At 37.3% G+C, this 26685-nt stretch overlaps 1 protein-coding gene across 5 annotated transcripts; it reads right to left on the reverse strand.

The window, feature by feature from the left end:
- Positions 1 to 1052: 1052 nt before the first annotated feature.
- Positions 1053 to 26331, reverse strand: LOC110110614. Of its 5 annotated transcripts, none has more exons than XR_003703192.1 (2): positions 25770 to 26331; positions 1053 to 1968 (listed from the first exon to the last, which is right to left on the reverse strand). XR_003703192.1 is itself a non-coding variant. In XM_020842190.2 (2 exons), exons 1-2 carry the CDS (start codon positions 25896 to 25898, stop codon positions 1502 to 1504), a joined length of 351 nt encoding a protein of 116 aa, XP_020697849.1. In that variant the 5' UTR covers positions 25899 to 26331; the 3' UTR covers positions 1053 to 1501. The 5 variants fall into 5 exon arrangements, 1 of the variants encoding a protein (XP_020697849.1); XR_003703191.1 differs by having other exon boundaries at positions 1053 to 2559; XM_020842190.2 differs by having other exon boundaries at positions 1053 to 1723.
- Between the last annotated feature and the right edge of the window lie 354 nt (positions 26332 to 26685).

A 26685-nucleotide genomic window follows, 5' to 3' on the forward strand; every position in this document is an offset into this window, starting at 1 on the left:
TCAATGATTTTGATATATTGAACTTAAAAACAAATTGATAAGATAATCATTCGTCTAAAGCTTTGTTTGGGTCATCTTTCTTACTGTTTTTTTGAGCAACTTTTTATACAAAAATTTACGGTTCTTTCAATAAAATTTGGTGCTAAAAAGTTACTTTAAAAAGAAACAAAAAAAACTGTCACAAACGAAGCCTAAATCTTTAAAAGTTTCATACATGAACCCTTGCTAAGTTAATGTGGAAGTGTATAGAGTTGTGCAATGGATTGGGACAAAAGGTTGGAAGTAAGAAATATTAGAAAATTGTGATATTAGTCCAATATTTATTGTTTGTTATCAAGTTTTATTTCATGAACCATTTAACAATGCCTTCTTATTATTTTTTTTCATTTCCATCTCATCATTTGGCACACATCCAACATATGACTTGCATGATTCCTAAGAGTTTCATGCTATAAAGTCAAATGGGGTGTATTAAGAGCTCAACACAATTCTTTGCATAATTTTATAATATTACATTTTTTTTAAATTGTTAATTTATTGAGATTTTTATAGATAATCTTTTTAGATTTAGGATATGTTTAGGACAATTATGACTTTTTGTACTTATGATTGTAAAATTATTATGGTGATATTTTTTTTAAAGTTATTACAAAAAATAGCTTCCTAGCACATAAATTATTTTTTTAATAGAGAAAAATAATTCTTGAACTATAAATTTTGTGATAGCTTTCTTACTGTTTTTTAAAATAATTTTTTAATAAAAATAATTCTTGAACTATAAATTTTTGTACTAAAAGTTATTTTAGAAAGCAGCAAAAAAATTAAATGAAATGAAGCTTTAATCAGTGTAACCAAAAAAATCATTTTATAAGCACAAATTAATCTAAAAACTGTAAGACAATATAGCTTCTGATCACATTTTTTAATCTTTGCTCTAAATGTCTTTCAAGACTGCAACAACTGATTGTGAGATTAGAAATATTTCTGACTAAAGCTATTTATTCAGACATCTTTACAAAAGATCATGATTAAAACTCACAGCCACACAATCATAAGTGTAACGTGTTGTTTTGATTAAAGAAAAATGTGAATATTTAGTTACAGATGTTATGGCTCCTTCCAAGTCAGAAAAATATCAATGGTTAGTTCTTCAATTAAGTTTTCATTTGGGACAACTTTTTTGTTGCTTCTTAAAGCAGTTTTCTAGTAGAAAAATTTTAATTTTTATACTAAAAAGCTGTTTTAAGAAGCAACAAGTAAGTCGTCCCAAACGAAGCCTAAGGCTTCGTTTGGGGCAGCTTTCTTACTGCTTCTTAAAGCGGCTTTCTAGTACCAATAGCACTCCTTCCAAGCCAGGAAGGAAGCCATCCGAAACTGGGACGGCTTTTTTATTGCTTTTTAAAACGGAGTTTTAATACAAAAATAAAAAAAATTGTATTAAAACTCCGTTTTAGAAAGCAATAAAAAAGCCGTCCTAAACTAAGCCTAAATCTACTATTCATCAAGAGGAGAAGAGCTGGTATGCGAAAATAGAAGCTGGAAGCGACAGGGCATAATTCAAATCAAAGGAGAATAGAGAATAAACAAACAGGCAACGACCTGCTATAGCTTTCACAAGCTTAGGAAGGAAATTGACCACAAGAGCTTTATCAGCACGCAAAATATTCAGTGCGAACGACCACCTTTCAGTACAAGCAGCAGGAATCTCACCATATCTTATATTCTAAAGAAAGAAACGATTACAGAGCAAAACCAGGAAAGTAAATAAAATTAATTTGTGTTTAGCTAAGCTCAAAACTACGTGTAGGCTTGAAACAATTGCAAGCTATTTTTGATTCTCTCGTATCTTAAAGCGATTTCAATGCACCAAATGGTTAGCTCCTACATCTAGTACCTTACAACAGTCTGTCAGGAAATACTTGAGTTCGCTAGTAACCCTAAGAGAAATAATTGAGTTCGCAAGCAAGCCTAACGACAATTGGTGAAAACAGTGAGTAAAACTGCTGTTTACAGCAGAAAAATAGCAAAGAACGGCAGGTTTCTTCGGGAAAACAGCAGAAAATGAAGGATTCAACTAGTAGATGCAGGAAAACAGTAAAAGATACACGTTTCTTCAATTTGAGAGGAAGAAACAACTCTCCAAAATCTCTAGCCAAGTCTAGAGCTCAAAAGAACCAACCCTAAATCTCAAATCTGATTTCAAATTCAAGATACCTCCAAACCCTAACATGCTAGACAATATAAAGCAAAAGGAAGATTACATAATCCCTAAACAGCCCCTCATTCAAAATTTCCCTCTTAACCCGTGTTTAATTCAATCCCTGGGCCTCGCCAAGGTTGCCCACCCGCCTTTTTTTTTTCTTGGCCCGGCGGGAGTAGACTAAGCAGGTCTAGGTTGGACCGGTTCAGCTCTAACACAGTCTTCTTTTCTTTCTTTTTTTTTTTCTTGGACCGGTTCAGGTCTAACACAGTATTCTTTTATTTTTTTCCTATCACTACAGAAACTTGTCTCCTTGGTTAGAACACAATCCCATGATACACACCAACTTCCTGAAAGCTCTGCAAGATTTGCAACCTTAGATGTGTATCTTAGGCAAATTGATGGTGATAGAACTATTCTAGCTGATTATAAAGAGGGTAAATTGTTAGTGAAGTGAGAGTTGGTGAACACGCCAGTTCTAAGGAGGCATTAGTCTTTCATTAAAGAAAAATGATTTAAATTGGTTGTACATAAGCTCTTCATGTGGAAGATGATATGGTCACCTTTTAAATCAAATAAATTGATACCTAAATCATCATATTGACCATGCTGGACTTTTCTTCTTCCCTGTACTAGAACAAGAGGTTTCACTTGCTTGTTTTACCAAGAAATAAGTATTTCCTGAGGGGTGATGAAATGTCTTATATTTAGATAAAATAATGTAGTATTAAAATATTGAATAAGAGGAGTGGAATCAGACACGAAGAGGAGGACCGCGACACTAATTTTGTTGATGGAAAAGGATATGTGGCTTTCAATAAAACCAAACAAAACCAAACAATGAGAGAAGCAATGTGCTTCCCTAAGAATTTTCACATCAATCAAATAGTTAGAATAAGTCTAATTCAATTGTTCATCATTTGCATTTCCTAAGTTCTTTTATGTGGAAATTCCGGAGCCCATGGGACCCACCAAAACTCCATATCAACCAATTTTTGTGCGTTGATCAAATCAACCGTAAAATGATTGTCAGCCTCAGCAATGTATTAATAATTGCTAATAATTATATCATATTTTATTCAATAATTTTAGGACTAATAATAGCACTTATAATATGTAACTTTTCTACAATTAGGAGCAAGAAATATGATTCAAGTTTCTTCTTTTTTATTTGTTTCCGATTTTTATAGTGATATCAGAGCATATTCTTATTCCCCTCATCGTAAGAATTTTTAAATTGTTCCACCCAACTTGTGATCCTTTAAGCAATATCGCTCTAAACATCGTTGCCAGGTTCTTACATCTCGCCCGCTGCGTCACTAGGAACACGCTAATGTTGGGATCACACAAGTGTTAGAATTCTCACTTCAACTCATACACGCGTTGTCAATCTCTCTTGTCTTTGCATACAAGACTTCTTTTCGGCTTATAATCTCTTTCTTTCATAGATATCTTACCTCAGATTGTGATATGATTCTTCTTACTTAATCATGAATATGGTTAAATATGGAAAGACCTCCAATAAGTGCATCCAGCCATGAAACCAATCGTTCATGATCATAACGATAGTCATGAAAGCTTCTGCTAAAATCTACCATTAACCATCTCCAATGGACACAATCAATTGTAATGTTCATAAGTGAACAGAGCAATGATGCTTATCTCATGAGCACAATCATTCCTCCTAAGAAAGAAAATCAAAAGTTTAAACCATGCAACAAAAACAATACATCAAGCCTTTATCCTATACATGGGTTGACCATATGAATATTTTTTATCCATTGTGTCCTATTAACAATCAAATTCTCATTTAAATCTAATTAAAAAAAGAAGTTATTTTTAGTTCAACCTCTACCGTTCTTAACATATGTTGACATATACTCTTCTAACTTATTCATTAGAAGTCTGACGTTTTATATGACTAAATCATCTGAGGCAACTCTTTCTAATCTTATTTGCCATTGGAGCTACTCCAACCTTTCACATATATACTCATTTTGTATTCTGTCTCCAAGCGTAAAATCACTCATACACCTTAGCACTCATCTATACAACACTTAATTTTATGCTTCTATTTTAATGGAAAACATTTGAGCCACAAAGCATTAGGTATCACCATCATCTTATAAAACTTTACCTTAAGTTTGAGGGGTACTTTCTATCACACAACAGACCTAATGTATTCCTTCACTTCAACTATACAACATGAATTATACTAAAAATATCTTCATCTATTTCACAATCACTTTGAACAATAGACATGATATATCTAAAACATGCACTCTTTTTAAAGACTTGATCAACCAATGTCATGATCCTAATACTAGATTTATTACTACTAAAATTACACTCCATGTATTCAATTTTAAATCTTTCAAATGAAACCTTTAGACTCTAAGGTTGACCTCTATAATTCAATTTTTCTTTCAACTATGTCTCTATTCTCACAACAAGAAGAATAAAATCAACAAAAACCATACACTGGTATATCCTCTTGCAAATGTTTAGCAAGAACATTCAAAAACAAAGAAAAAAATACGGCCTAAAGCTAATCCTTAATATAATCAAACTGACATAGAAAATACTTTATCAAACCACCTAGTGTTTGAACACAAATAACAACTCTTATATACATATCCTTAATGGTTTGAATATAAGCGTCAGTAACTATTTTCTTTTCTAGAACTCTCCAGAGCATTTCTCTAAGAACTTTATGATATGTTTTCTCTAAATCAATAAATATCATATGAAGATCATAATTACTCTTTTTTATACTTCTCTATCAAACCACTTAACAAAGTGTATAGCTTTCATAGTAGATCTATCGAGCATGAATCCAATTTGATTTGAAGAAACATTAGTATCACATCATAAAGTATGCTCAATTACTCTCCCCCATAATTTTAATATATGAGATTAATTTAATTCTTCTATAATTTGTACACTCTTCTACATCACATTTATTCTTAAAATAGAAACCAACACACTCCACTCATCTGGCATTTTCTTAGTCTTCAAAATAATATTAATAAGTTTATGTTAGACCGGTCCAGTCGGTCCGACCCAGACGCGAAACAACGAAAGTTTCTCCGCCGACTACGAATGCCGTGCGAGCCGCAGGTCCACGGGAGCTCATTTAGGAAGGTTTTTGAATGGATTCTATGAGCGAATTTGAATGTATGGATTGTTTAGGGATTTCCTTTTGATTTGTATGCATTAAATACTTTGTTTTCCTAGGGTTAGGGCTTCTTGAATTTGGCTGAAATTTGAGATCTCTTAGATTTAGGTTTCTTTGGGCTCTAACGGCGTTTAGAGATTTGGGAGAGATCGATCCTCCTCTCGAATTGAGGATCAAGTGTATCTTGCTATTTTCCATGTCCCTTTAATCAAATAATACAAATTATCTACTGTTTTTGTGGTTGTGTGAACTTCGTGAAGATTTCTCGCTATTTTCCGAAGATTGATAGGAAATACTTGAGATCTACAAGTGTTTCCTACCAAATTTGTATCAAAGCAAGTCTTGGGACTAGTGGATGGCTGATTTCGGCAAATTTCAGCTATGAATATTTGCCCGGAAGAAAGGGGGATTGCTGATTTTGGAGTTTCAAATCCATAATTTGTGATTTTACAAACTCCGAATTGAGATGGCAGCCAAAAAGGTGGATGCTCTAGAAGAAAGGCTTGAAGGGTAGATGAATCAAATCAAAACGACGGTGGAGGAAAGGATTTCCTGTGAGACCTCGTTCCCTTACTGTTCCTCTCATATTTGGATTTTTTCCTCTCAGGATCGTCCAGGACGATTGGAAATCGTCCAGGACGATTGGAAATCGTCCAGGCCGATTGGAAATCGTCCAGGACGATTGGAAATCGTCCAGGACGATTGGAAATCGTCCAGGACGATTGGAAATCGTCCAGGACGATTGGAAATCGTCCAGGACGATTGGAAATCGTCCAGGACGATTGGAAATCGTCCAGGACGACTGATGATTGTAGTGTAGTTCCTGAGTATTGTACATGACTTTTGAGATATGAATCGACTTGTATATTGATGTTTTAAATTTCATAGATGCTTGATAGACTGTCTAATTGAAAGTTTTAGATAACTATGATAAATTGTTTGAGTAATTGATTGACATTCTTTCCAAGTTTGATCTTGGGGCATCACATTTCCTCCATGGAAGGACAATTCACCGTTCTCTGAGATATGATGAATAAGATGTTAGAGATTCAAAACCAAACGGCGGCGTCCGTGGCAAAAGGAGGGGAAGGAAAAAAGTACGAATTCGAAAATTCGTAGGGAGGAAGATGAGGTGGAAATCATGGAGGGAAAAAGAAGGAAACCCTATATGGAGCCTTTCCAGTGGGAGGATGGAAGAGGTAGGTATGGGGAAAGGCATGGGTATGGAGGGATGGAGCAAAGGGGTGCTGATTGGGAACGCCGGGAGAGACATTATGGTCGTCGAGGTGCTGATTTTAAAGAAAGAAGAGGGGAATTCGAAGGGGGTTTTGGCTATGGCAGGGCAAGGGAAAACCGGGAGACGTGGGGTGGGCCGAGCACTTGGGAGAGAGGAAGCTATGGAGGAATAAGGGGGAATGGTGGAGATCAGAAGGAGAGGAAGTTGAAGATGCCTATCTTCGAGGGGGAGAATGCGTATGGGTGGATCTATAAGGTGAAGAGGTACTTTGTCGTTAATGGGCTAACAGAGGAGGAGAAGCTGACAGCAAGAGGCCTATGTTTGGAGGGAAAGACATTGTCATGGTACCAGTGGAGAGACCAGAGGAGACCTATCGAGACTGACATGAATTCAAGGACTGCATAATAGAACGTTTCCAAACCGACCGGGGAGGAGATTTCTATGAGCAGTTCTTTGCTCTGGCACAGGAGGGATCAGTAGCAGACTACCGTGAGCAATTTGAGAACCTAGCCAGTAGGGTGGAGCAATTATCAAATACGGTATTGGAGGGAAACTTCATGAAGGGGTTGAAGGCAGAAATTCGAGCAGCATTGAAGGTTTTGATGCCTCGTGACTTGGGGGAGGCCATGAAGTTGGCCCAGCTGGTGAAAAATCAGAAGAATCTAGCGAAGGGAGCCAGGAGCAATAGCTTAGGAGGCTCTTACAGGACGACGACCACTCTTCTAGCACCCAAGGGGCCTGCATCAGGCAGCATTAATGAGACCACCAGGGAGAAGCTAGTAGGAGGAGGGAGTGGGGAAAATTTCAAGAGGTTGACAGAGAAGGAGATGCAAGAGATGAGGGCAAAGGGGTTGTGTTTCAGATGTGAGGAGAAGTATATGCCAGGATATCGGTGCAAGGACCGAACTCTTCAGGTTCTCACCGTTTGTGATGACGAGGAAACTGAGGAGGGAGGTGAGGGGGAGTTATAGGAAGAGATGGAGGAGAAGTTGCATTTGGATATGGCTGAGGTTTCCCTGAATTCAATAGTAGGATTCACTTCGAATCATACGATGAAGGTGAAGGGGGAAATAGCAGGCATGGAGGTGGTTGTTTTGATTGACAGTGGGGCTACCCATAATTTTATTTCCACTCAGGTCGTCAACCAACTGGGAGTGAAATTGGTGGACACCGGTTATTATGGGGTGATGATGGGTTTATGAAAGGTGGAGAAAGGCCAGGGGATCTGTAGAGGAGTGGGGTTGACCATCCAGGAGATTTAAGTAAGGGAGGATTTTCTCCCACTATAGTTAGGAAGTACTGATGTCATCCTGGAAATGAAATGGTTGCAAACCTTGGAGGAAACCAAAGACAATTAAGGAGCACTCATGATGGAATTAATGCTGAATGGGAGAAAGGTGGTTATAAGGGGAGATGCAGGGCTATCCAAAGTCATGGTATAACTTAAGACCATGGTTAGGAGCCTAAGAGAGGAGAGGGAAGCTTATCAGTTGGGACTACACAAGCTGGATGTGATCAGGATGGAGGGAGGGGGTGTTTCTCTTTCAGGGCAACCCCTACTTCAACAATTTGGTAAGGATTTTCTGTCACCTCAAGGATGGCCACCTCCACCGGAACACGATCATATCTCCACCTTGAGGACAAGATGGATCTTCGGGAGGGTAGTATTGTTAGATTGGTCCAGTGGACCGGTCCAGCCGGTCTGGCCCAGACGCGAAACAGCGGAAGTTGTAGGGATTCTCCTTTTGATTTGTATGCATTAAATACTTTGTTTTCCTAGGGTTAGGGCATCTTGCATTTAACCGAAATTTGAGATCTCTTAGATTTAGGTTTTCTTTGGGCTCTAGCGGCGTCTAGAGATTTGGGAGAGAACGATCCTCCTCTCGAATTGAGGATCAAGTGCATCTTGCTATTTTTCGTGTCTCTTTCATCAAATAATACAAATTATCTATTGTTTTCGTGGTTTTGTGTGGAATTGGTGAAGATTTCTCGTTGTTTTCCGAAGATTGATAGGAAATACTTGAGATATACAAGTGTTTCCTATCAGTTAAGTAAGCCAAAAAATTTTGTAATCTTCTAAACATTTCCACACCTCTATTGAATACCATTTGGTCCCAATACTTTTCCACATTTCATTTTTACCAAGCCTCTCCAACTCCAGTTTTACTAATACGATGGTAAAAAAAATTGTCTATTTTTATTTAGGATGTTAAGATCACTAAAGTCAATCGTATTCTCATAATCTTTATTGAAAAACTTATCAAAATAACTCAACTACCTATGTTGAATCTCCTTTTTTTTTACTTCATTTGTAATGCACTTCACTTGAACGAGATTCTTACTTCTCCTATCTCTTTGCTTGGCTAATATATATTTCTTTCGTCCTCCTTAGTACTAATATATTATATGAATCACTAAAAACTAAATGATTTATATTGCAAAATAATTTGTTAGAATCCCTATGGGCCATTCTATATCTTTTCCAATTTCTCAAACTTATACATCTAAACCAATTTTTATAACAAAGCTTTTATTTTTTATATTTTCTTGTATATTTTGATTCCACTATCAATTATTTTTATCATTCAAAGCTTTTTCTTTTGATTCTCCAAGCACATACTTTACAACACTCTTAACATTACAAGCTACTTTTTATCACATAATATTAATATTCTCATTAACAATCTAAATCTTAACATCCGTATTCAATATCAATAACAATAATAAGTATCAATATTAGTAATTAGTATCAATAATCAATATTCTATCAGATATTCAAATGAAAATATCTTACTCATGCACTTATGACTCCTAATTAGTAGCCCCTTATGACCCTCAATCAGTGTATTCCTTATAACTACCCTTGAATCACGTGAATCTGTCGCACAGACTCCTTATAACTTTCAATCAATCTTTAACTCCTTATGACTCCCATTAATGAATCAGTGAATTTGAAGATTATGACGTGATGGTTATCATTTCATATATCATAAATCAATCAATTCATTCTTACAGTCAGATCAGTATCACATTCCAATACATATCAATCCTATCAATCATATCAAATTACACTACATCACCTTCATCTCATTTTCAATATACATTTTTCCTACTCCTTTCACAAAAATATTCATATACACATTTCTAAGTAGTTAGAATGCAATAAGATTATATCATATTATTTGGAACAAATAAATTCAGTGGCAGAGCCAGAAATTTTATTCAGGAGTGGCCTAAATTAAAATAGTTATGTTTTTTGTCTCATCACCGGAGCCAAGAAAAACTGTAAGATCAAAATTAAGAATGCAAATAACATGATCTTTAGAGCTTAGAAGATAAATATCGGCCACGGGCGATCTCCTTTTAGGGGGCGAGAGAGGAGCGAATGGAAAAACAAACGTCATGCTCGAGGCCGTGAGTCGCGAGTCGTGAGAGAGAAGCAAAGCGGAAAACGAAAAAGACCGTTTGGGCAGAAGGCTAAAATTTTCTCGATATTCTTTAAAATATTTTTATTTAAGCTAATTTAAGTGAGTTTCAAATTCAATCATTTTAATACAATTTCAACTAAATTTTACTCGAAATTGAATGGACTGCCAATGTTAATTCCCTTGATCATGGACCGTTTACTGGGCATTTGAATGTCTTAATGATACCAAAATTTGCAATCTTGGGCTTGTTGGATTCGTCTTGCCGAGCCGCTCGATTCAACTTTAAGCATGTCATATTTGGAACCTGTTTAGTAATCCAAATTATGGATTAAACCTTCCAAATGAGCTTCAAGTCTCTAATTTGGACTCTTTTGGGCTCGGATTGAGTCGAATTTGGTGTCGTTGGATTCGTATTTTCGAAACGTTCAATTTGACTGTAAGTTTGCTAAAATCAGAGTTTAGATGGTCTCGTTTTAAATTTTTTAAGCTTCCAACTTAAATAATTGATTTTATTTATTTTTTTAGGGGGGCACGTGCCCCAACCCCCCCCCCCCTTCCAGCAGTGACAGTTTTTGGCGCTGCCGTGCTCTCAAACCTAGCGACGCAACACTCACAAGCACAACACCGAAGCGCTCTAGTTCAAATAGAAATTCGAAATTTTATATTTTAAAATACTTTTCATTTTCGGGTTGTTACAAATAATTTACTTTTATTTTTCATATATCAAAATAAGTTTAAAACTAATAAGCGATGTTTGGTACATAAACTTTCACTCGGAATGATTTTACAAATATTTACAATGTAAACGATATATTTTTCTTATAAGAAAATTATCAATTTGAATTTACTATAATCATTCTTATAACTAATGATATACTCATCTTCTTTCTTAAATAAGATATTAACAATTATAAAATTATAAGCTTAAATTAAATCTAATATGGTGTCACCGCCTTCATTAGTCGCTCGAAACTCATAGCCACAATGTATAATTTTAAATCTGATATCATTTAACCAATATGTCTATTTAAATCTTCTCCAATATTTTTTTGTTTTCAAGTGAACTTGCAAGTTAGCCTAAACTAGCCCAAACAATTCCACTAGCCTTATCTCTCCAAACTCTTCATTTTCCTACCAAAAACTCCAAATCACTTCTTTAAATAATAAACTAAATATTACTTAATAGTTTTTACTAACCAGTCTCACCAAAGGTCTCTCACATTCATAATATTTGATATTAGAGCGAAGCCTAGAGAGGTATATTTTGATCTGAATTTTTTTTACCAAACAAAAGGAGCTTTCTTGTGGTAGATTTATCTTCAAACATGTAAGTTATTCTAGAATTTTTTAGTTGAATTAATTTTTTAATAAAGTTTAAATTTATATTATTAGTATGAAAATGAAGTATACGCCTTGCAAACTTATGGAGATAACGTAAGATTTAACAAGTGAGTTCTACCAAATAACTTAGCATTTTCTCCTTTGTGTGAACTTATTTTTAAAAAGAATATCCCTTAAAAGAAAATCTTAGTAAGAAAGTGCTCCACACTTCAAAATAACCTCACAACTAGTGCAAATTTAAATTTTAGTTATTATTTTTATCTTTTTTGTTAATGCATATGGTTAACTCCAGAAATTTATTTGGATTATCTTGTGATAACTTGCTACATGAAGAATAAAGGCTTGGTAATCTTAGGCATTTTTCTTGTAATTAAAATTGCATGCAAAAGGATATAAGTGTGATATAAATGTGTTAGACTTAGTGTTTTTGAGACTAAACAAAACTTTGTGAGGTTAAAAGCCTTGCAGTGGTACGGAGAGTATGACTAGATGCAAGGAAGCTTAAACTAGGTCGAAGGACTTGAAGAGGATTGAGTAGACTTTTTTAAATATTTGAATTATGGATAGGTGATATTAAAAAGATGGTTAGAATGTAAGAAAAGATGATACAAAGATTTAAAAAATAATAATAGTAAGACTAAAGAAACAACTAATCAAGCCCATCAAGATTGGTCAAGATAGGGCACCAACACTAAATCAAAAGAGAAAAAATTCCTTCAAGGTTTTCTTCTCATTCAAAAGCTAAAAATTTTTATTACACGTCAGCACTATTTATAGAGTTATAATGACTATCATAATTTAAAAATAAGAAAAGAAATTAGAGAGAAAAAGAAGTAGGTTGTCATTAATGGATGAAGATGGCAACCACTTTTATTAATCTATATTATCTCCATTAAATACTAACTCAAACATGTTTCCTAAGAAAAGTTAAATCTTTTCTATAATAAATTTAAATTTTAACAATTAAAATTATAATTTAATTATTTTTTCATGAGTGGACTCCTATAATGAGTCTTGTCTGAGCTCTTGTCGTGGAACTTTTATTATTGGACTTTTAGCTTCATATTTTTAATCTAATTGTTATATTATATAAATTATCTTGGGCTCATTTGAACTCTATTTCATATAGTTGAAATCCTAATAGTCTTCCATCAGTTGAGGGGCAAATTTCTTCAAATCTTCTCGAGTCATTCAAGTATGAGTTTATCCTAATAAAAAATATGTGAATGTCAACATGATCTTTAGGGGATTCTTTCATAATAATTGACTCAACATAGTAGAAGGTGAGTAGAGTGAGATTCTATACATGTGAAACATCGTCTCCTGCTAAAAAATTAGACTGAACAATTAAATGTTTGTTAGCTCCATAATATGGTAGAATATATTCAATATTAATAATTGGATGAATGAGCATATCAACAGACAAAAAAAGGTGGTAAGCATTTGATATAATTTTTTTCTAAAAATTAAGGATCACAGGCTCTTGCAGGTAATTTCTTGTATTTGGTAGTTTAATAACGCTCAGAATGAATAAGAATTAAAACCTAATCACCTTTCTTATATCTCATATTGAACATTATAGTTTACCCTAAAAACATATTTCTCAATGATTATAGTAAATTTGCTTTCTTATGTCTTTATGAAGACTTTAAATGTCCTTAGCAAATGAGAATGCTTCATCAAAAAATGCATGAGATAGTAAGTTAGCTACACCAAGTGATCTAGGATTTTGACCATGAACTATCTCAAAAGGAGATTTATTTATAGTTTGGGAGATGCTAATATTATAGACAAATTCTGATGCATTACCCAAACTTTTGCTTAATAAACATGTAAGTTTCATAAAGAGTGAATGACTATTTTAATTTGACCATCCGTTTGAAGATAAAAGGCAAAAGAAAATGTGATGAAAGTGGGAAAAGGGACTAGATGGACATTAATTACACCAAAGTTGGTCAAGGTAGGCCACTAAGCACTAACCAAAAGAGAATAAATTCGTCAAAAATTTTCCTCCCATTCAAAAACTTAAAATTCTAATTACACACCGGCATTATTTATAAAATTATAATGACTAATATAATTTATCAATAAGAAGAAAACTTTAGGAGGGAAAAGGGACTAGATGGACATTAATGGATGAAAGTGACAACCAATTCATTAATTCATCTTATCTCTATTAAATGGCTAACCCATACATGTTTATTAAAAAAAATCAATTTTTTTAGATGCTAAATTTGATATTTAGATATTGAAACTATAATTTAATTATTCATACATGAGTAGGCTCTTGTAATGGGCCTTGACAGGGCTATTATTTTAGCAACTTCTTGGGCTCCTGTAATTTAACATTTAAATTCATATTTTTATTCAATTACTATGCTACATCATTGGCTTTTTAACACTACACTCGGGCACGATGCAACGACCCATGCACACTTTTTTTTGTATTCAGGCTATACAACATGTTGTTTCCATAGAGCATCCTGATATTAATATAATGTATTAAAGGATTCATATCATTATTGTTTGACAAAGTTTACGCTAACTATCAACTCCAAATGCAACTCTCCACTTTTCATCCAGGCCTTAGGACCTGGTAATGGCAATGTTCAATCAAGAGCAAACAAAAATGTGAAGGAAAAAAAAAAGATATTTTCAACCAACTTCAAATGCCCAACTCCAACCACACATGGCATCAGCATCAGATCAAATGCTAAAAAATAATTCAATCTTAGGGAGGACGATTGGCAAAATTACCAAGGATATAAATTGTGTTACTGTATTTTTTCTTGCTCCATGTGAAGTTCATGACTTGGTCTCAAGGACGACGATTGGTAATTTTAGGTAGAATGCTAAATTTACCTCTTTAATGTTGAAAAAAAATTTGCATTACAAATAAAATATGCTCAGTATGAAGGTTGCCCTAAAGAAAGTGTAATCATATTATGGAACTACCATCCTAATCATCTAAGCTTTATGTATCTTAATAAATTATTCCTTTCTTTCAATAATTAAAATACAGAATTATTTCAATGTAAAACTTTGCCTAACCTCCGTTAAGCTCAAAACTTTTATCACACTAAAATTTATTAAACAAGCATTGAGGAACTAAGCATTTTTCCACAACAAACTCACCCATTTGAACCAAGCTCTGATCATCATTCATAAGATAACACCAATTCTGATCTTGATATCCTTACGGATCACAAAAGCGTATAATGACGACAAAACTTTATACAAACGATTTAATCAAAGAATACATCTCTTATAATAATATATATTCTCAGTTTCAAGCTTTTACAACTACTCTTTTATTATGACCCGCCCTAATAATATTCATGAAACATTAAAAATACCTCAATTGAGATATGCTACTCACGAAGAAATGAAAGTATTTGAACAGAATGCACATGGCAACTCTTGATCTCACTAAACTAGAAGAAGTTTGTTGGATATAATGAATTTTTAATATAAAATATAAGGCTGATAGGAGTACTGAAAAATATAAAGCTAGACTGGTTGCAAAAAAAGTTAAATTAAACATCAATAAGCTTTGCAGCAATTGTTAAGATTATCTACGTCAAAGTCATTGTCTCTCTAGTTGTAAATCTTGACTGGCTTCTTCACAAACTAGATGTAAAAAATTCATTTCTTAATGAAGAACTTAAGGAAGTGTATATGACTTGGATTCGAGCATTGACAATAATGATAAAGTCCGTAAATTTGATAAATTCTTATATGTTTTAAAGCAATCTCCAAGAGTTTGGTTTGGGAGATTCACCACTAAAATATAAACGTATGGATATACTCAAGGATAGGTTGATCACATCTTATTCATAAGGAACTCACCCATTAATCAAATCACAATCATGATTAACTTGTTAATAATATTATATTGACTGGCTATATTAAGAAATAAAGTAGGAGAATAAGTAGGATTCTAGCAGAAAAATTTGAAATTAAAGATCTGAGAGCCCTAAAATATTTCATTGATATAAAAATCGCAAGATCAAAGAAAGGTACATATGTTTGAACAAAAATATACGATGAACCTTTTCAAAAAAAAATTTGGGATAAAGGGATGCAAATCTCCAAATACTCAGATGGATTCTATTAATAAAATAAGAATAAATGATGACACTCTCCAAGTCAACAAAAAATATATCAATGTCAGGTTGAAAACTTATTTATTTCTCCCATACTTATTCGGACACCTATTACTCAATTTGGTTAGCCTATTTATAAATACACCCGGTACGGAACACCTTGATGCAGTCTACAGAATATTAAGGTGTCTGAAAAAGACTAGGAAAAGTCTATTCTTCAAAAAAGATATAGATAGGAGTATAAAATCTTCATTGATACTGAATGAGTGGGTTCATAATTGATCAAAAATTTATCTATGGCTTTATTCGTTCATGTAGGAAAACCTATCACCTGAAAAGTAAAAAAAAAAAAACAATCAGTAGTTGCTAGAAGTACCGCTAAACCATAATGTGAGGCCATGGCTCAAGAAATTTATGAATACATGTGGCTAAAAAGGTGAAAGTCCTAGACATCCATATTAAAGAATCAATAATAATAGTATGTGACAAATAAGCTATAATTAAAATTACCAAAGAACCAATCCACCATGATAGCTAGGGGTGTCAAAACCGGGTTTCGAGCAGGGTTCGGGTCGAACCCGAAACTTACCCGGGTTCAAACAGGTCAACTCTAACCCGACCCGCATATGTAAACGGGTCGGAAATGCAGACCTGGACCCAACCCGTCGGGTTGCCGGGTTGACCCGACTTGACACGGGATGGCGGAACCCGCGGACGGCGAGTGCGCGCAGGCAGGCACAGACACGAGCGGGCACTCGCAGGCGTTTGCGCGGGCAGCCTCGGGCGCGCAGGAGGAGTCTGACAGGCGCGGGCGGCCTTGGCGGGCACGCGGGCTACGGGCTGGCAGGCATGGTCATGCAGGCAAAGCACGGGCAGTGGCGGGCAGCCGGGGCAGGGGCGCGGGCAGCTAGGGCAAATGCGGGCAGCTCATTTTAAACGGGTTTCCGAGTTTACCCAGCAACTTTTCGAGTCAACCCGAACCCAACCCGTTTTTCAAATGGGTCGAATCCTGGAACACGAACCCGATCTGTTTTGAAATCGGGTCAGGTCAAACCCGAAATTCCTGTGTAGGGTTCGAGTCGGGTCTTTGTGTCATGTCAAATATTGACACCCCTAATGATAGCACTAAGCAATAGGGATGTCAATTTTTGACACGACCCGAAACACGACCCGAACCCGTCCCGGAAAAACTCGGGTTCGGGTTGAACAAATCAACCCGTTTTAAAAATCGGGTCGGGTTCGGGTTGACCCAGCAACCCGAAATTAACCCGACAGTGACACGAAAACAACCTAACTTTCAAGTTGGAATGATCAACATATATTCCTGGCTTGAGGAGTGTGGCAATTCAAGATCTTGTGAAACCCCACACCAACTCCTTATCAAGCAATCTGTGTGCTCTGATCAAATCAAATACATAATGATTAACCTCGACAATCCATCAATGCACTTTTTTTTTTCTTTTGATTGCCATTAATTATGTACTATTTTATTTCTTAATTTTAAAACTGATTATAAATTATTTAGCACATATAAATATGAGTCTTTTCTATAATTTGGAGTAACAAATAAGATTCAAGTTTCTTCTCTTTATTTGTCATTGATTTTTAAAATTTTCATTTTCCAAAGTTTTGTCGTGTTATTTTTAAACAATCGAAGGCATAAAGTGAGCAATTTAATTTTATTATAAAAAACAAAATATAATACAACAAAAAATAACATTACAACGAAGTTTATATTTTCAGCTAAACTCGAGACTTTGGTTCAAGATCTGATTGAGTCTATCATGCAGACATAAAACATTTTAAATGAGTGATCATTCATCATAATCTCAAGAATGGCTTTGATTTTTTTCTATGCGTGCTTCATCTTCTATAAGCAAGTTACACTTTTTCCAATGTCAAAGTAAGACAAAATCATGCTATCAGGGCAAATTTAATTACCTATAAACAAAAAAAAATCCATGTTGATTTTATTTACAATTAATTCAAGTGTTCATTCGGTTCTTGAAAAATGATGAATTTATTTTAACTCATTTAGTGTTTAACAACTAAAGCATTTCGCTTAAGGAGATTTTAATGGAGATTTGTGGAGATTAAAATCAAATTTGATATCTAGCTTCATGCAACTAAATAATGGATATTTTAAATTTCATCATTTTTCAAACATGTTCACATATTTCAAGTAAATTGTGAACACATTTAAGATAGTGAGAATTTTGTCTTCATGCTTACTAGGAGGTTGTTTGGTTTGATAAAAAATGAAATTAAAGTAAAAAAGTGAAGTAGGGAGATCATCGAAGAAATAGGAACAAACAAGAGCTGTTTAGAGATCAAAATAGTAAAAATTGTTGGAATTCCAAAAATATTCATATCATTCATCATTTTCTACCTATAGCAGCAATTTATAACAACATAATATAAATGTCTAGAACTTTCTAGAAATAAGATGCCTAGAAATAGGTACTAAATTAGATCAACTATTCCTAAGGCCTGATTTAACTAATATGCTCCACATCATTCTCCTGTTGAATGAAGAAATCGCGTGCTGGAGAAAGATGGCAGGTTTTGGTGGGGCGAGGCTTGGATGTGCAACTGCAAAGGAGCTCGACGCCTGCTAGTTGATATTGATCGGGATCAGAGGAGCTCACGGATTGCGAGCGGGTTGAACGCCATGCAAGGGATTTGAGTCGCACGGATCTGGTCTCGTGTGGGGCTCCGGAGTCGGTCACGCGCGTGAAAGAAAGAGGTTGAAGATCTGGGGGTTGGACATGCGGGCATTGGATCGGATCTGAGGTCGCAAGCGGGATGAAACCATGCGGTGGAATGTGTGCTAACGAGCACAGACATATGGGGCCAGGTCGGAGCGAAGGTGGATTTGCCAGTATGGTGATGTGTCGCCGGTTCACGCTGAACCAGCCCAGCCGGCCCAAGAGCCGATTCAAGTTTGTAGGAGGCGGAAAAGTTCTGCCTCCCTTGGGTTTGGCCGGCCACATGGCGGTCCCCAACTTGCGAAATAGCTTTGAATTTCAAAGAGTGGGCGGCAAAGTGTTGGGAGGGAGAATAGTTTAGGAAAGTGTTTGTATTAAAAGGGAAAGGAGGTTTAGGAAGGATTATGTTTTGTTTGATTGAAAATTGTGGTTTCTTGGTGTTTGGGCTCTAGACTCTCTTGTCTAGAGATTTGAGAGAGAGGATCCTCCTCTCAAATCGAGGATATCTTGTATCTTGCTTTGTGTTTGTTTCTTTTCGTTTTGTATAAAACATTGCTATCATTGATTGTTCTTCCACGACGATTTCTACATTTTTCTCGCTATTTTTTACCGATTATTGTTAGGTTTGCTTGCGAACTCAAGTAGATACGATAGGATTACTTGCGAACTCAAGTATTTCCTATCAAATTGGTATCAGAGCAAGTCGTGGGACCAGTGGAGGGTTGTTTTCGACAAATTTCAGCGGTGATTTTTTGCCTAGGAGGGAAAATTACTGTTTTTAGAGTCCTAAATCCAGATTTTGTGAATTTACGAACTCCGGATTGTGATGGCGGCCAAAAAGATAGATGCTCTGGAGGAAAGGCTTGAAATAGAGATGAATCAAATCAAAACAACGGTGGAGGAAAGGATTTCCTTCATGGAAGGACAAGTAGCCGATCTCCGGAACATGATGAAGAAGATGTTAGAAATTCAAAACCAAACTGTGGTTTCCGTGGCAAAAGGGGTGGAAGAAAAAAGTACGAATTCTGAAATTCGTAAAGGAATATGAGGTGAAAATCATTGAAGGAGAAAGAACAAGACCCCATCTGGAGCCTGTCCAGAGGGAAGAAAGAGGAGTTGGATATAGGGAATGCCATGAGGGATACTATGGCCACTAAGGTGCTAATTTTGAAGAAAGAATGGAGGATTTCGAAGATGGTTTGGGCTATGGCAGGGCAAGGGAAGACCGGGAAACATGGGGTGGGCCTAGCACTTGGGAGAGGGGAAACTATGGAAGAATCAGGGGGAATGGTGGCGACCAGAAGGTGAGGAAGTTGAAGATGTCCATATTTGAAGGAGAAGATGCGTATGAGTGGATTTATAAGGTGGAGCGATACTTCGTCGTCAATGGGCTGACAAAGGAGGAGCAGCTGACAGCAGCGGGCTTGTGCTTGGAAGGAAAAGCCTTATCGTGGAATCAGTGGAGATACCATAGGAGGCCTATTAGGAACTAGAGGGAATTCAAAGATTGCATAATAGAGCGATTCTAAATCGACCAGGGAGGAGATTTCTATGAGCAGTTCTTTGCTTTGACACAGGAGGGATTAGTAGCAGACTATCGGGAGCAATTTGAGCACCTAGCTACTAGGGTGGAGCGACTCTCAGATATAGTATTGGAGGAAAATTTTATGAAGGGGTTGAAGGCGGAGATCCGAGCAGCAGTGAATGTTCTGATGCCTCGTGACTTAGGGGAGGCCATGAAGTTAGCCCAATTGGTGTAAAATCATAAGAATCTAGAGAGGGGAGCCAAGAGTAGCAGCACATGAGGAACTTACAGGATGACAACCACCCATCTAGCACCTAAAGGTCCTGCAATAGGAGGGAGTCGAGAGGCTACCAAGGAGAAGATAGGAGGAGGAATCGAGAGAAATTTCAAGCGGCTGACAGAGAATGAGATGTAGGAGAAGAAGGATAAGGGGTTGTGCTTCAAGTGTGATAAAAAGAACACGCCAGGGCATCAGTGCAAGGACCGAACTCTTCAGGTTCTCATTGTCTGTGATGACGAGGAAACTGAGGAGGAGGTGATGAGGAGACAGGGGAGGAGATGGATGAGAAGCTACATTTGGATATGGCTGAGGTTTCCTTGAACTCAGTGGTAGGATTCACTACGAATCATACCATGAAGATGAAAGGGGAGATAGAGTACAAGGAGATGATGGTGCTGATTGATAGTGGGGCTACTCACAATTTCATTTCCACCCAAGTCGTCGACCAATTGAGAGTGAGATTGGTAGATACTGACTGTTACGGGGTGATGATGAGTACGAGGAAGGTGGAAAAAGGCCAGGGGATTTGCAGAGAAGTGTGACTGACGATCCAGGGGATTCAAGTGAGAGAAAATTTTCTTCCACTAGAGCTTGGGAGTACAGATGTCATCCTGGGGATAAAATGGCTACAAACTTTGGGAGACACCAAAGTGAATTGGGGAGCACTTACGATGGAGTTGATGGTAGATGGAAGGAACGTGGTGATTAAAGGAGATGCAAGGCTATCCAAATCCATGGTTTCTATTAAAACGATGGTAAGGGATATAGAGTTGGCTGACAGAGGGTATTTAGTGGAGTTGCACAGTTTGGAGAGAGCGACATTGGAGGAGGGAGGGGACATACCCCTCTCCATTCATCTATTGATTCAGCAGTTCCAAGAGGTGTTTCAGCCACCTCAGGGATTGCCACCGCAGAGGGAGCAGGAGCATGCCATCATTTTAAGGGAGGGAGTGCCACCCATCAGTGTACGACCTTATCGCTACCCTCAGTTCTAGAAAGATGAAATCGAAAAGTTGATTAGAGAGATGTTGGAGGAAGAAATCATCAAACCATGCATCAGCCCCTTCTCTAGTCCGGTTTTATTGGTGAAAAAGAAGAATGACAGCTGGCGTTTTTGCGTGGACTACAGAGCACTCAGCTAGAAATTTATACCTGACAAGTTTCCTATACCAGTCATTAACAAGCTGTTAGATGAATTGAGTGGAACAGTGATCTTCAGCAAGATAGACTTGAAATCAGGTTACCATCAGATCCATATGAAGAGGGAGGATGTGCCTAAGACGACCTTTAGAACCCATAAGGGACACTATGAGTTCCTAGTGATGCCTTTTGGCCTCACTAATGCTCCTGCTACTTTCCAGGCTCTTATGAATAAGGTTTTCAAACCTTATCTCAAACGATTTGTATTAGTATTCTTCGACGACATCCTTGTCTACAGCAGGACAGAGGAGCACTGGGAGCATTTGAAAAGGGTGTTAGAGGTGCTGCAGGAGCATCAGCTGAAGGCCAACTTGAAGAAATGCTGCTTCGCACAAGTCAGTGTAGAGTTCCTGAGTCATGTTGTATCAAAAGAATGGGTGGCAGCAAATCAGTCCAAAATTGAGGCAATGCTAAAGTAGTCAGTGCCAAAAAATCTGAAGGAGCTAAGGGGATTTCTAGGACTGACAGGGTACTACAGAAGGTTTGTAAAGGGGTACAACATCATAGTATGACCGCTCACTAAGCAGTTGAAGAAGGACGGGTTCATATGGGGGGGCGTCACATCAGCATTTGAGAGCTTGAAGAAGGCGATGACTACGGTACCAGTCCTAGCTTTGCCAGATTTCACTCAGACCTTCATTGTGGAGATAGATGCGTCTGGATACGAGCTGGGTGCAGTGCTTATGTAGAGTCGTAGGCTCATTGCCTATTTCAGCCAGGTATTGACTGCAATAATCAGGCTGAAGTCAGTCTATGAGAGAGAATTAATGACCATCATTTTGGCCATCCAAAAGTGGCGACCCCGCATACTTGGGAGGCATTTCATTGTCAGGACAAATCAGCGGAGCTTGAAATACCTGCTGGAACAGCGAATGGTGACAGAGGAGCATCAAATGTGGTTGTCCAAGTTGCTTGAGTACAATTTTGAGATTCAATATAGGCCAGGGGTGGAGAACAAGGCGGCAGATGCCTTGTCCAGATGTATGGGAGAGCTGCAGGCAGTGGCACTATCTGTTCCTTTTATGCTTGACAGTATGTCCATCAGAGAAGAAAGTACTAGAGATGAAAGTTTGGGAAAGATCAGGTCAGATTTACTGAAAGAAGAGGGTAGCCACCCAAGGTACTCATTGGAGGAAAATAAATTGCTATATCATGGGAGATTTGTGATGCCCCAGACCTCGATCCACATCCCAAACTTACTCCATGAGTTTCATGGAAGCGTTGTGGGGGGCTATTCAGGCTTACAGAAGACATACAAGAGGCTAGCTGCGGAGTTGTGCGGGAAGGGGATGCATAAATATGTAGAGGAGATGATAGCCATATGTGAGATCTGTCAAAGGAATAAATACCTGGATATGTCACCAGGAGGATTACTACAGCCGTTAGCTCTACCGAAAAGAGTGTGAGAGGAGATATCTATGGACTTCATAGATGGGTTGCCCCACTCAGAGGGGTTCACAGTGATCTTAATGGTGGTGGACAGGCTGAGCAAGTATGCACATTTCATTCCCCTCCAACACCCCTACACCGTAGTGATAGTAGGATCAGCCTTCATCAGGGAGGTGGTCAGACTACACGGAGTACCAAAGGCGATCGTATTAGATAGGGATAAGGTATTCCTCAGCCACTTTTGGAGGGAGTTGTTCATATTACATGGGACAGTTCTCAAGAGAAGCACAACTTACCACCCACAGACGGATGGTCAGACGGAAATAGTCAATAGGAGCTTAGAGACGTACTTGAGATGCTTTGTGTCAGAGACATCCAAGCTATGGGCTAAGTGGCTATCATGGGCTGAGTACTGGTGCAACACATCTTTTCATTCTGCTTCATAGATGAACCCATTCAAGGTGTTGTACGGACGAGATCCCCCACACTTGGTGCACTTTGGGAGTAGCAGTACTCCCGTTTCTCAGTAGATAAGTACTTGGAAGAGAGGGGCCGAGTGTTAGAGGAGTTCAAGAGGCATCTACTGAGAGCTCAACAAATTATGAAGAAACAAGCAGATGGGCATAGAAAGGACATTCAGTTTGAAGTGGAGGAGAGGGTGCTCTTGAAGCTCTGACCATATAGACAGAAGACAGTCGTCAACAGGAGAAAATTGGGGCAATAGCATATTGATTGAAATTACCACCATCGGCGACTATATATCCGGTTTTTCATGTCTCGCAGTTGAGGAAGGTCATACGTGACTACACAACCAACCCCGAGCTACCGGCGACACTTATTGAGGATTTAGAGGTGGTTCTGAAACCCTTAGAGCTAATGGGGGTTCGCCAGAAAGAAAATGGAACTAAGGAAGTGTTGATCAAGGGGAAGAACCTCCTAGATTACGAGGCCACGTGAGAGCCATTCGAGAGGGTGAAACATCAGTTTCCTTGTTTTCCATGCACGAGATCTGAGTTGCACGGATCTGGTCCCGTGTGGGGCTACGGAGCCAGTCACGCGCGTGAATAAAGGAGGTCGAAGATTTGGGGGTTGGACACGCGGGCATTGGCTCGAGTCTGAGGTCGCAAGGGGGATGAAATCAGGCAGTGGAATGCGTGCTAACGAGCTCGGATAGATGGGGCAGGGTCAGAGCAAAGGTGGATTTGCCAGTATGGTGATGTGCCACCAATTCACCCTGAATCGGCCAAACCGGCCCAAGGGTCGGTTCATGTTTATAGGAGGCGGAAAAGTTCTGCCTCCCTTGGGTTTGGCCGACCACATTGTGGAGCCCCACTTGCCAAATAGCTTTGAATTTCAAAGAGGAGTGGGCGGCTAAGTATTGGGAGGGAGAATAGTTTATGAAAGTTTTTGTATTAAGAGGTAAAGGAGATTTAGGAAGGATTATGTTTTGTTTGATTAAAAATTAGGGTTTCTTGGCGTTTGGGCTCTAGTCTCTTTTGTCTAGAGATTTGGGAGAGACGATCATCCTCTCGAATCGAGGATCTCTTGTATCTTGCTTTGTGTATGTTTCCTTTGGTTTTCTATAAGACATTGCTATCGTTGATTGTTCTTCCACAATGATTTCTACATTTTTTTCGTTGTTTTTACCGATTATTGTTAGGTTTGCTTGCAAACCTAAGTAGATCTGATAGGATTACTTGCGAACTCAAGTATTTCTTATCATATGGTTGCCGGTGTATGGGATCAATTAGTCGGTAAGGTTGCTAGTTGGTGGAGGTCGAATCGTCGATATAATTGTCGGCTTGTGGAGGCTTCAAACGTCGTTGATAATCTATCCTCATCCATGGCCTTCCCTAAAGCATCCAAACCCCGATCAACATCAAGGGTTGAGGTAGCTTCCTTCATCCTGGTCAAAAGCTCGCGGCTCTGATCGACGTCAAGGGCCGAAGTAGGCTCTGATATCAACTGATGTGGGAAGATCATTGAAGAAACCAGAGAAAACAAGAACTAAACGGCTCTGAGAGATCAAAAAGGTAAAAATTGTTGGAATTCCAAAAATATTCATATCATGCATCTTCTTCCACAATTATTAGAAAAAGCTTTGGCTTCTCTGTTTTATTTATGTTCCTTTGCAATGCCTTCTTCCGCCGACTACCACGATAAAAATAATTCAGTGTAAAGTAAAAGTAGTATATTAAAAATTAAAAGTAGTATATTAAATATAACATTGAATTGTTTGGCTGAGTTTACTAAAAATACATTATTTCATTATTTTTAATTTAGTTGAAATAAAAGAATGCAAAATAAAATTATTGCGCATTTGGAACAATAGTCGATAAGAAATAGTCAACGTCAAGAGCTGCGAGCTATGGAGGTAGTGGCACCCGACAACGATCGGTGATGGGAGGCAAGTTGTGTTCAGCGGGCACTGGCGACCAACCAACAACACTTTTTTACACAAGTTGTGTATTTAGAGTTTGCTAAAAAGGGACGAATTTCAAATACATTCAAAATGAACAAGAGAGTGATTTATAAATGCACTACCAAAATACATTTGCATTTGAAATGCAACTATCGAATTGCTTGAATTTTCAATACTCCTATATTTACTTTCCGTAACGCTAGTAATACAGGAAACCTAACATCCCCTAATTGTGACATTTTCTCATTTTTTAGTGAGCTTTTTTAGGAGGATTGTGAATTCGAGATTAATTTTTGCATCTAACTACATCCAACCAAATGATGAATTTAACAATTTCATTTTTTAAACATGATTTCTAACTTCAAAACCATTTGAAGTTTTGAAGGTGTTTGTGTAGTTCAAACACCATTTGATTTCTAGTTTCATTAAATAAAATAATGGAATTTATAAATTCAACATTTTAAAGGGGAATTACATGCAAACCGCTGAATCCATGTGTATTTGTATATCTAATATAAAATTATTTTCATTTACTTATATAACATTACATTAAAATGTATATTTCAGTTTAGATTACTTGATGTTAGTAGTTTTTTATGTTGGTGTAAAAAATATATATAATTATATATAATATCTAAAACATATGAATTAGGCCGTATGAACGTAAAGCCCCCGTTTTAAAAATATGATTTCTAACTAAACAGCAACTGAATGGATAGAGAACATTAGAAAAGTATGTGATGAGCTGCACATACCAGAAACCTCCAGGAGGGAGAAGACCACTTTGTTTTCCAACGAAAAGAACTCTGCATCCCAAAGAGGAAGCCTCCATGGGCCCATGGCTCACTTAACAATGGATGCGCCACCGGTCTAATCCATGGCATTCTTGAGAGAATCCCCAGCCCCCTCGAAAATAAAGCAAAACTCAGCAAAATCGGCAATGAAGATTCTAAGAAGTGCGTTCACCACGGCCAAAACGTGGCCGACTCTTGTGACCTCGCAGCCGAACTGGATGTTTAATGCCATGCCCACAAAGGCGGCGGTTACGAGGACCAATTCGAGAAGAAAGACGTGAAGGGTTTGTTACTTTGGGATATAGCGAAGCGGGGACGCAAGAGGGGTAGGCTTTGAGGGCAGCGGGGTGCGGCGGAGGCCATGAGAACTGAGATCAGCCTCTCCGGCCTCCGTTTCTTCTTCATGGCGTCGATAATGTCGGGCCTGTGAGCAGATTAGGGTAGAAATTATAGGAGTTCAGAGCAAAGCAAGTGAGATAATGAGGCATGGCTTGAAGAGCTGCTGGGCTTTCCAAGTGCTAGGAGCCCATTAACGTTTTGCTATTTTTTTCTCCATATATGAGGTTGCTATTTATAAAGTACTTTTCATTTTTTTTCTTTCATTATATATAATTTTTATTATTACATAATCTTGCATAATAAATAAAAATAATGTTTTAAATTAAATTTATGCATATTACATACATAAGATCTTTTAATTCAAATTTAGTTTACATGTTAATTTAAAATAAATAAAAATCAAATTTACTAAAATATTTAAATCAAATTTTAAATTGTAGACAATTTAATTAAAAAAATTATTTATAATAACATAAATTTATGTTAATTATATTAAATGTAATTAAAATATGTATAATTAAATTTACGACAATAAACT

Source organism: Dendrobium catenatum, unplaced genomic scaffold, assembly GCF_001605985.2.
Source record: "Dendrobium catenatum unplaced genomic scaffold, ASM160598v2 fragScaff_scaffold_1639, whole genome shotgun sequence".
Lineage (NCBI taxonomy): Eukaryota > Viridiplantae > Streptophyta > Magnoliopsida > Asparagales > Orchidaceae > Dendrobium > Dendrobium catenatum.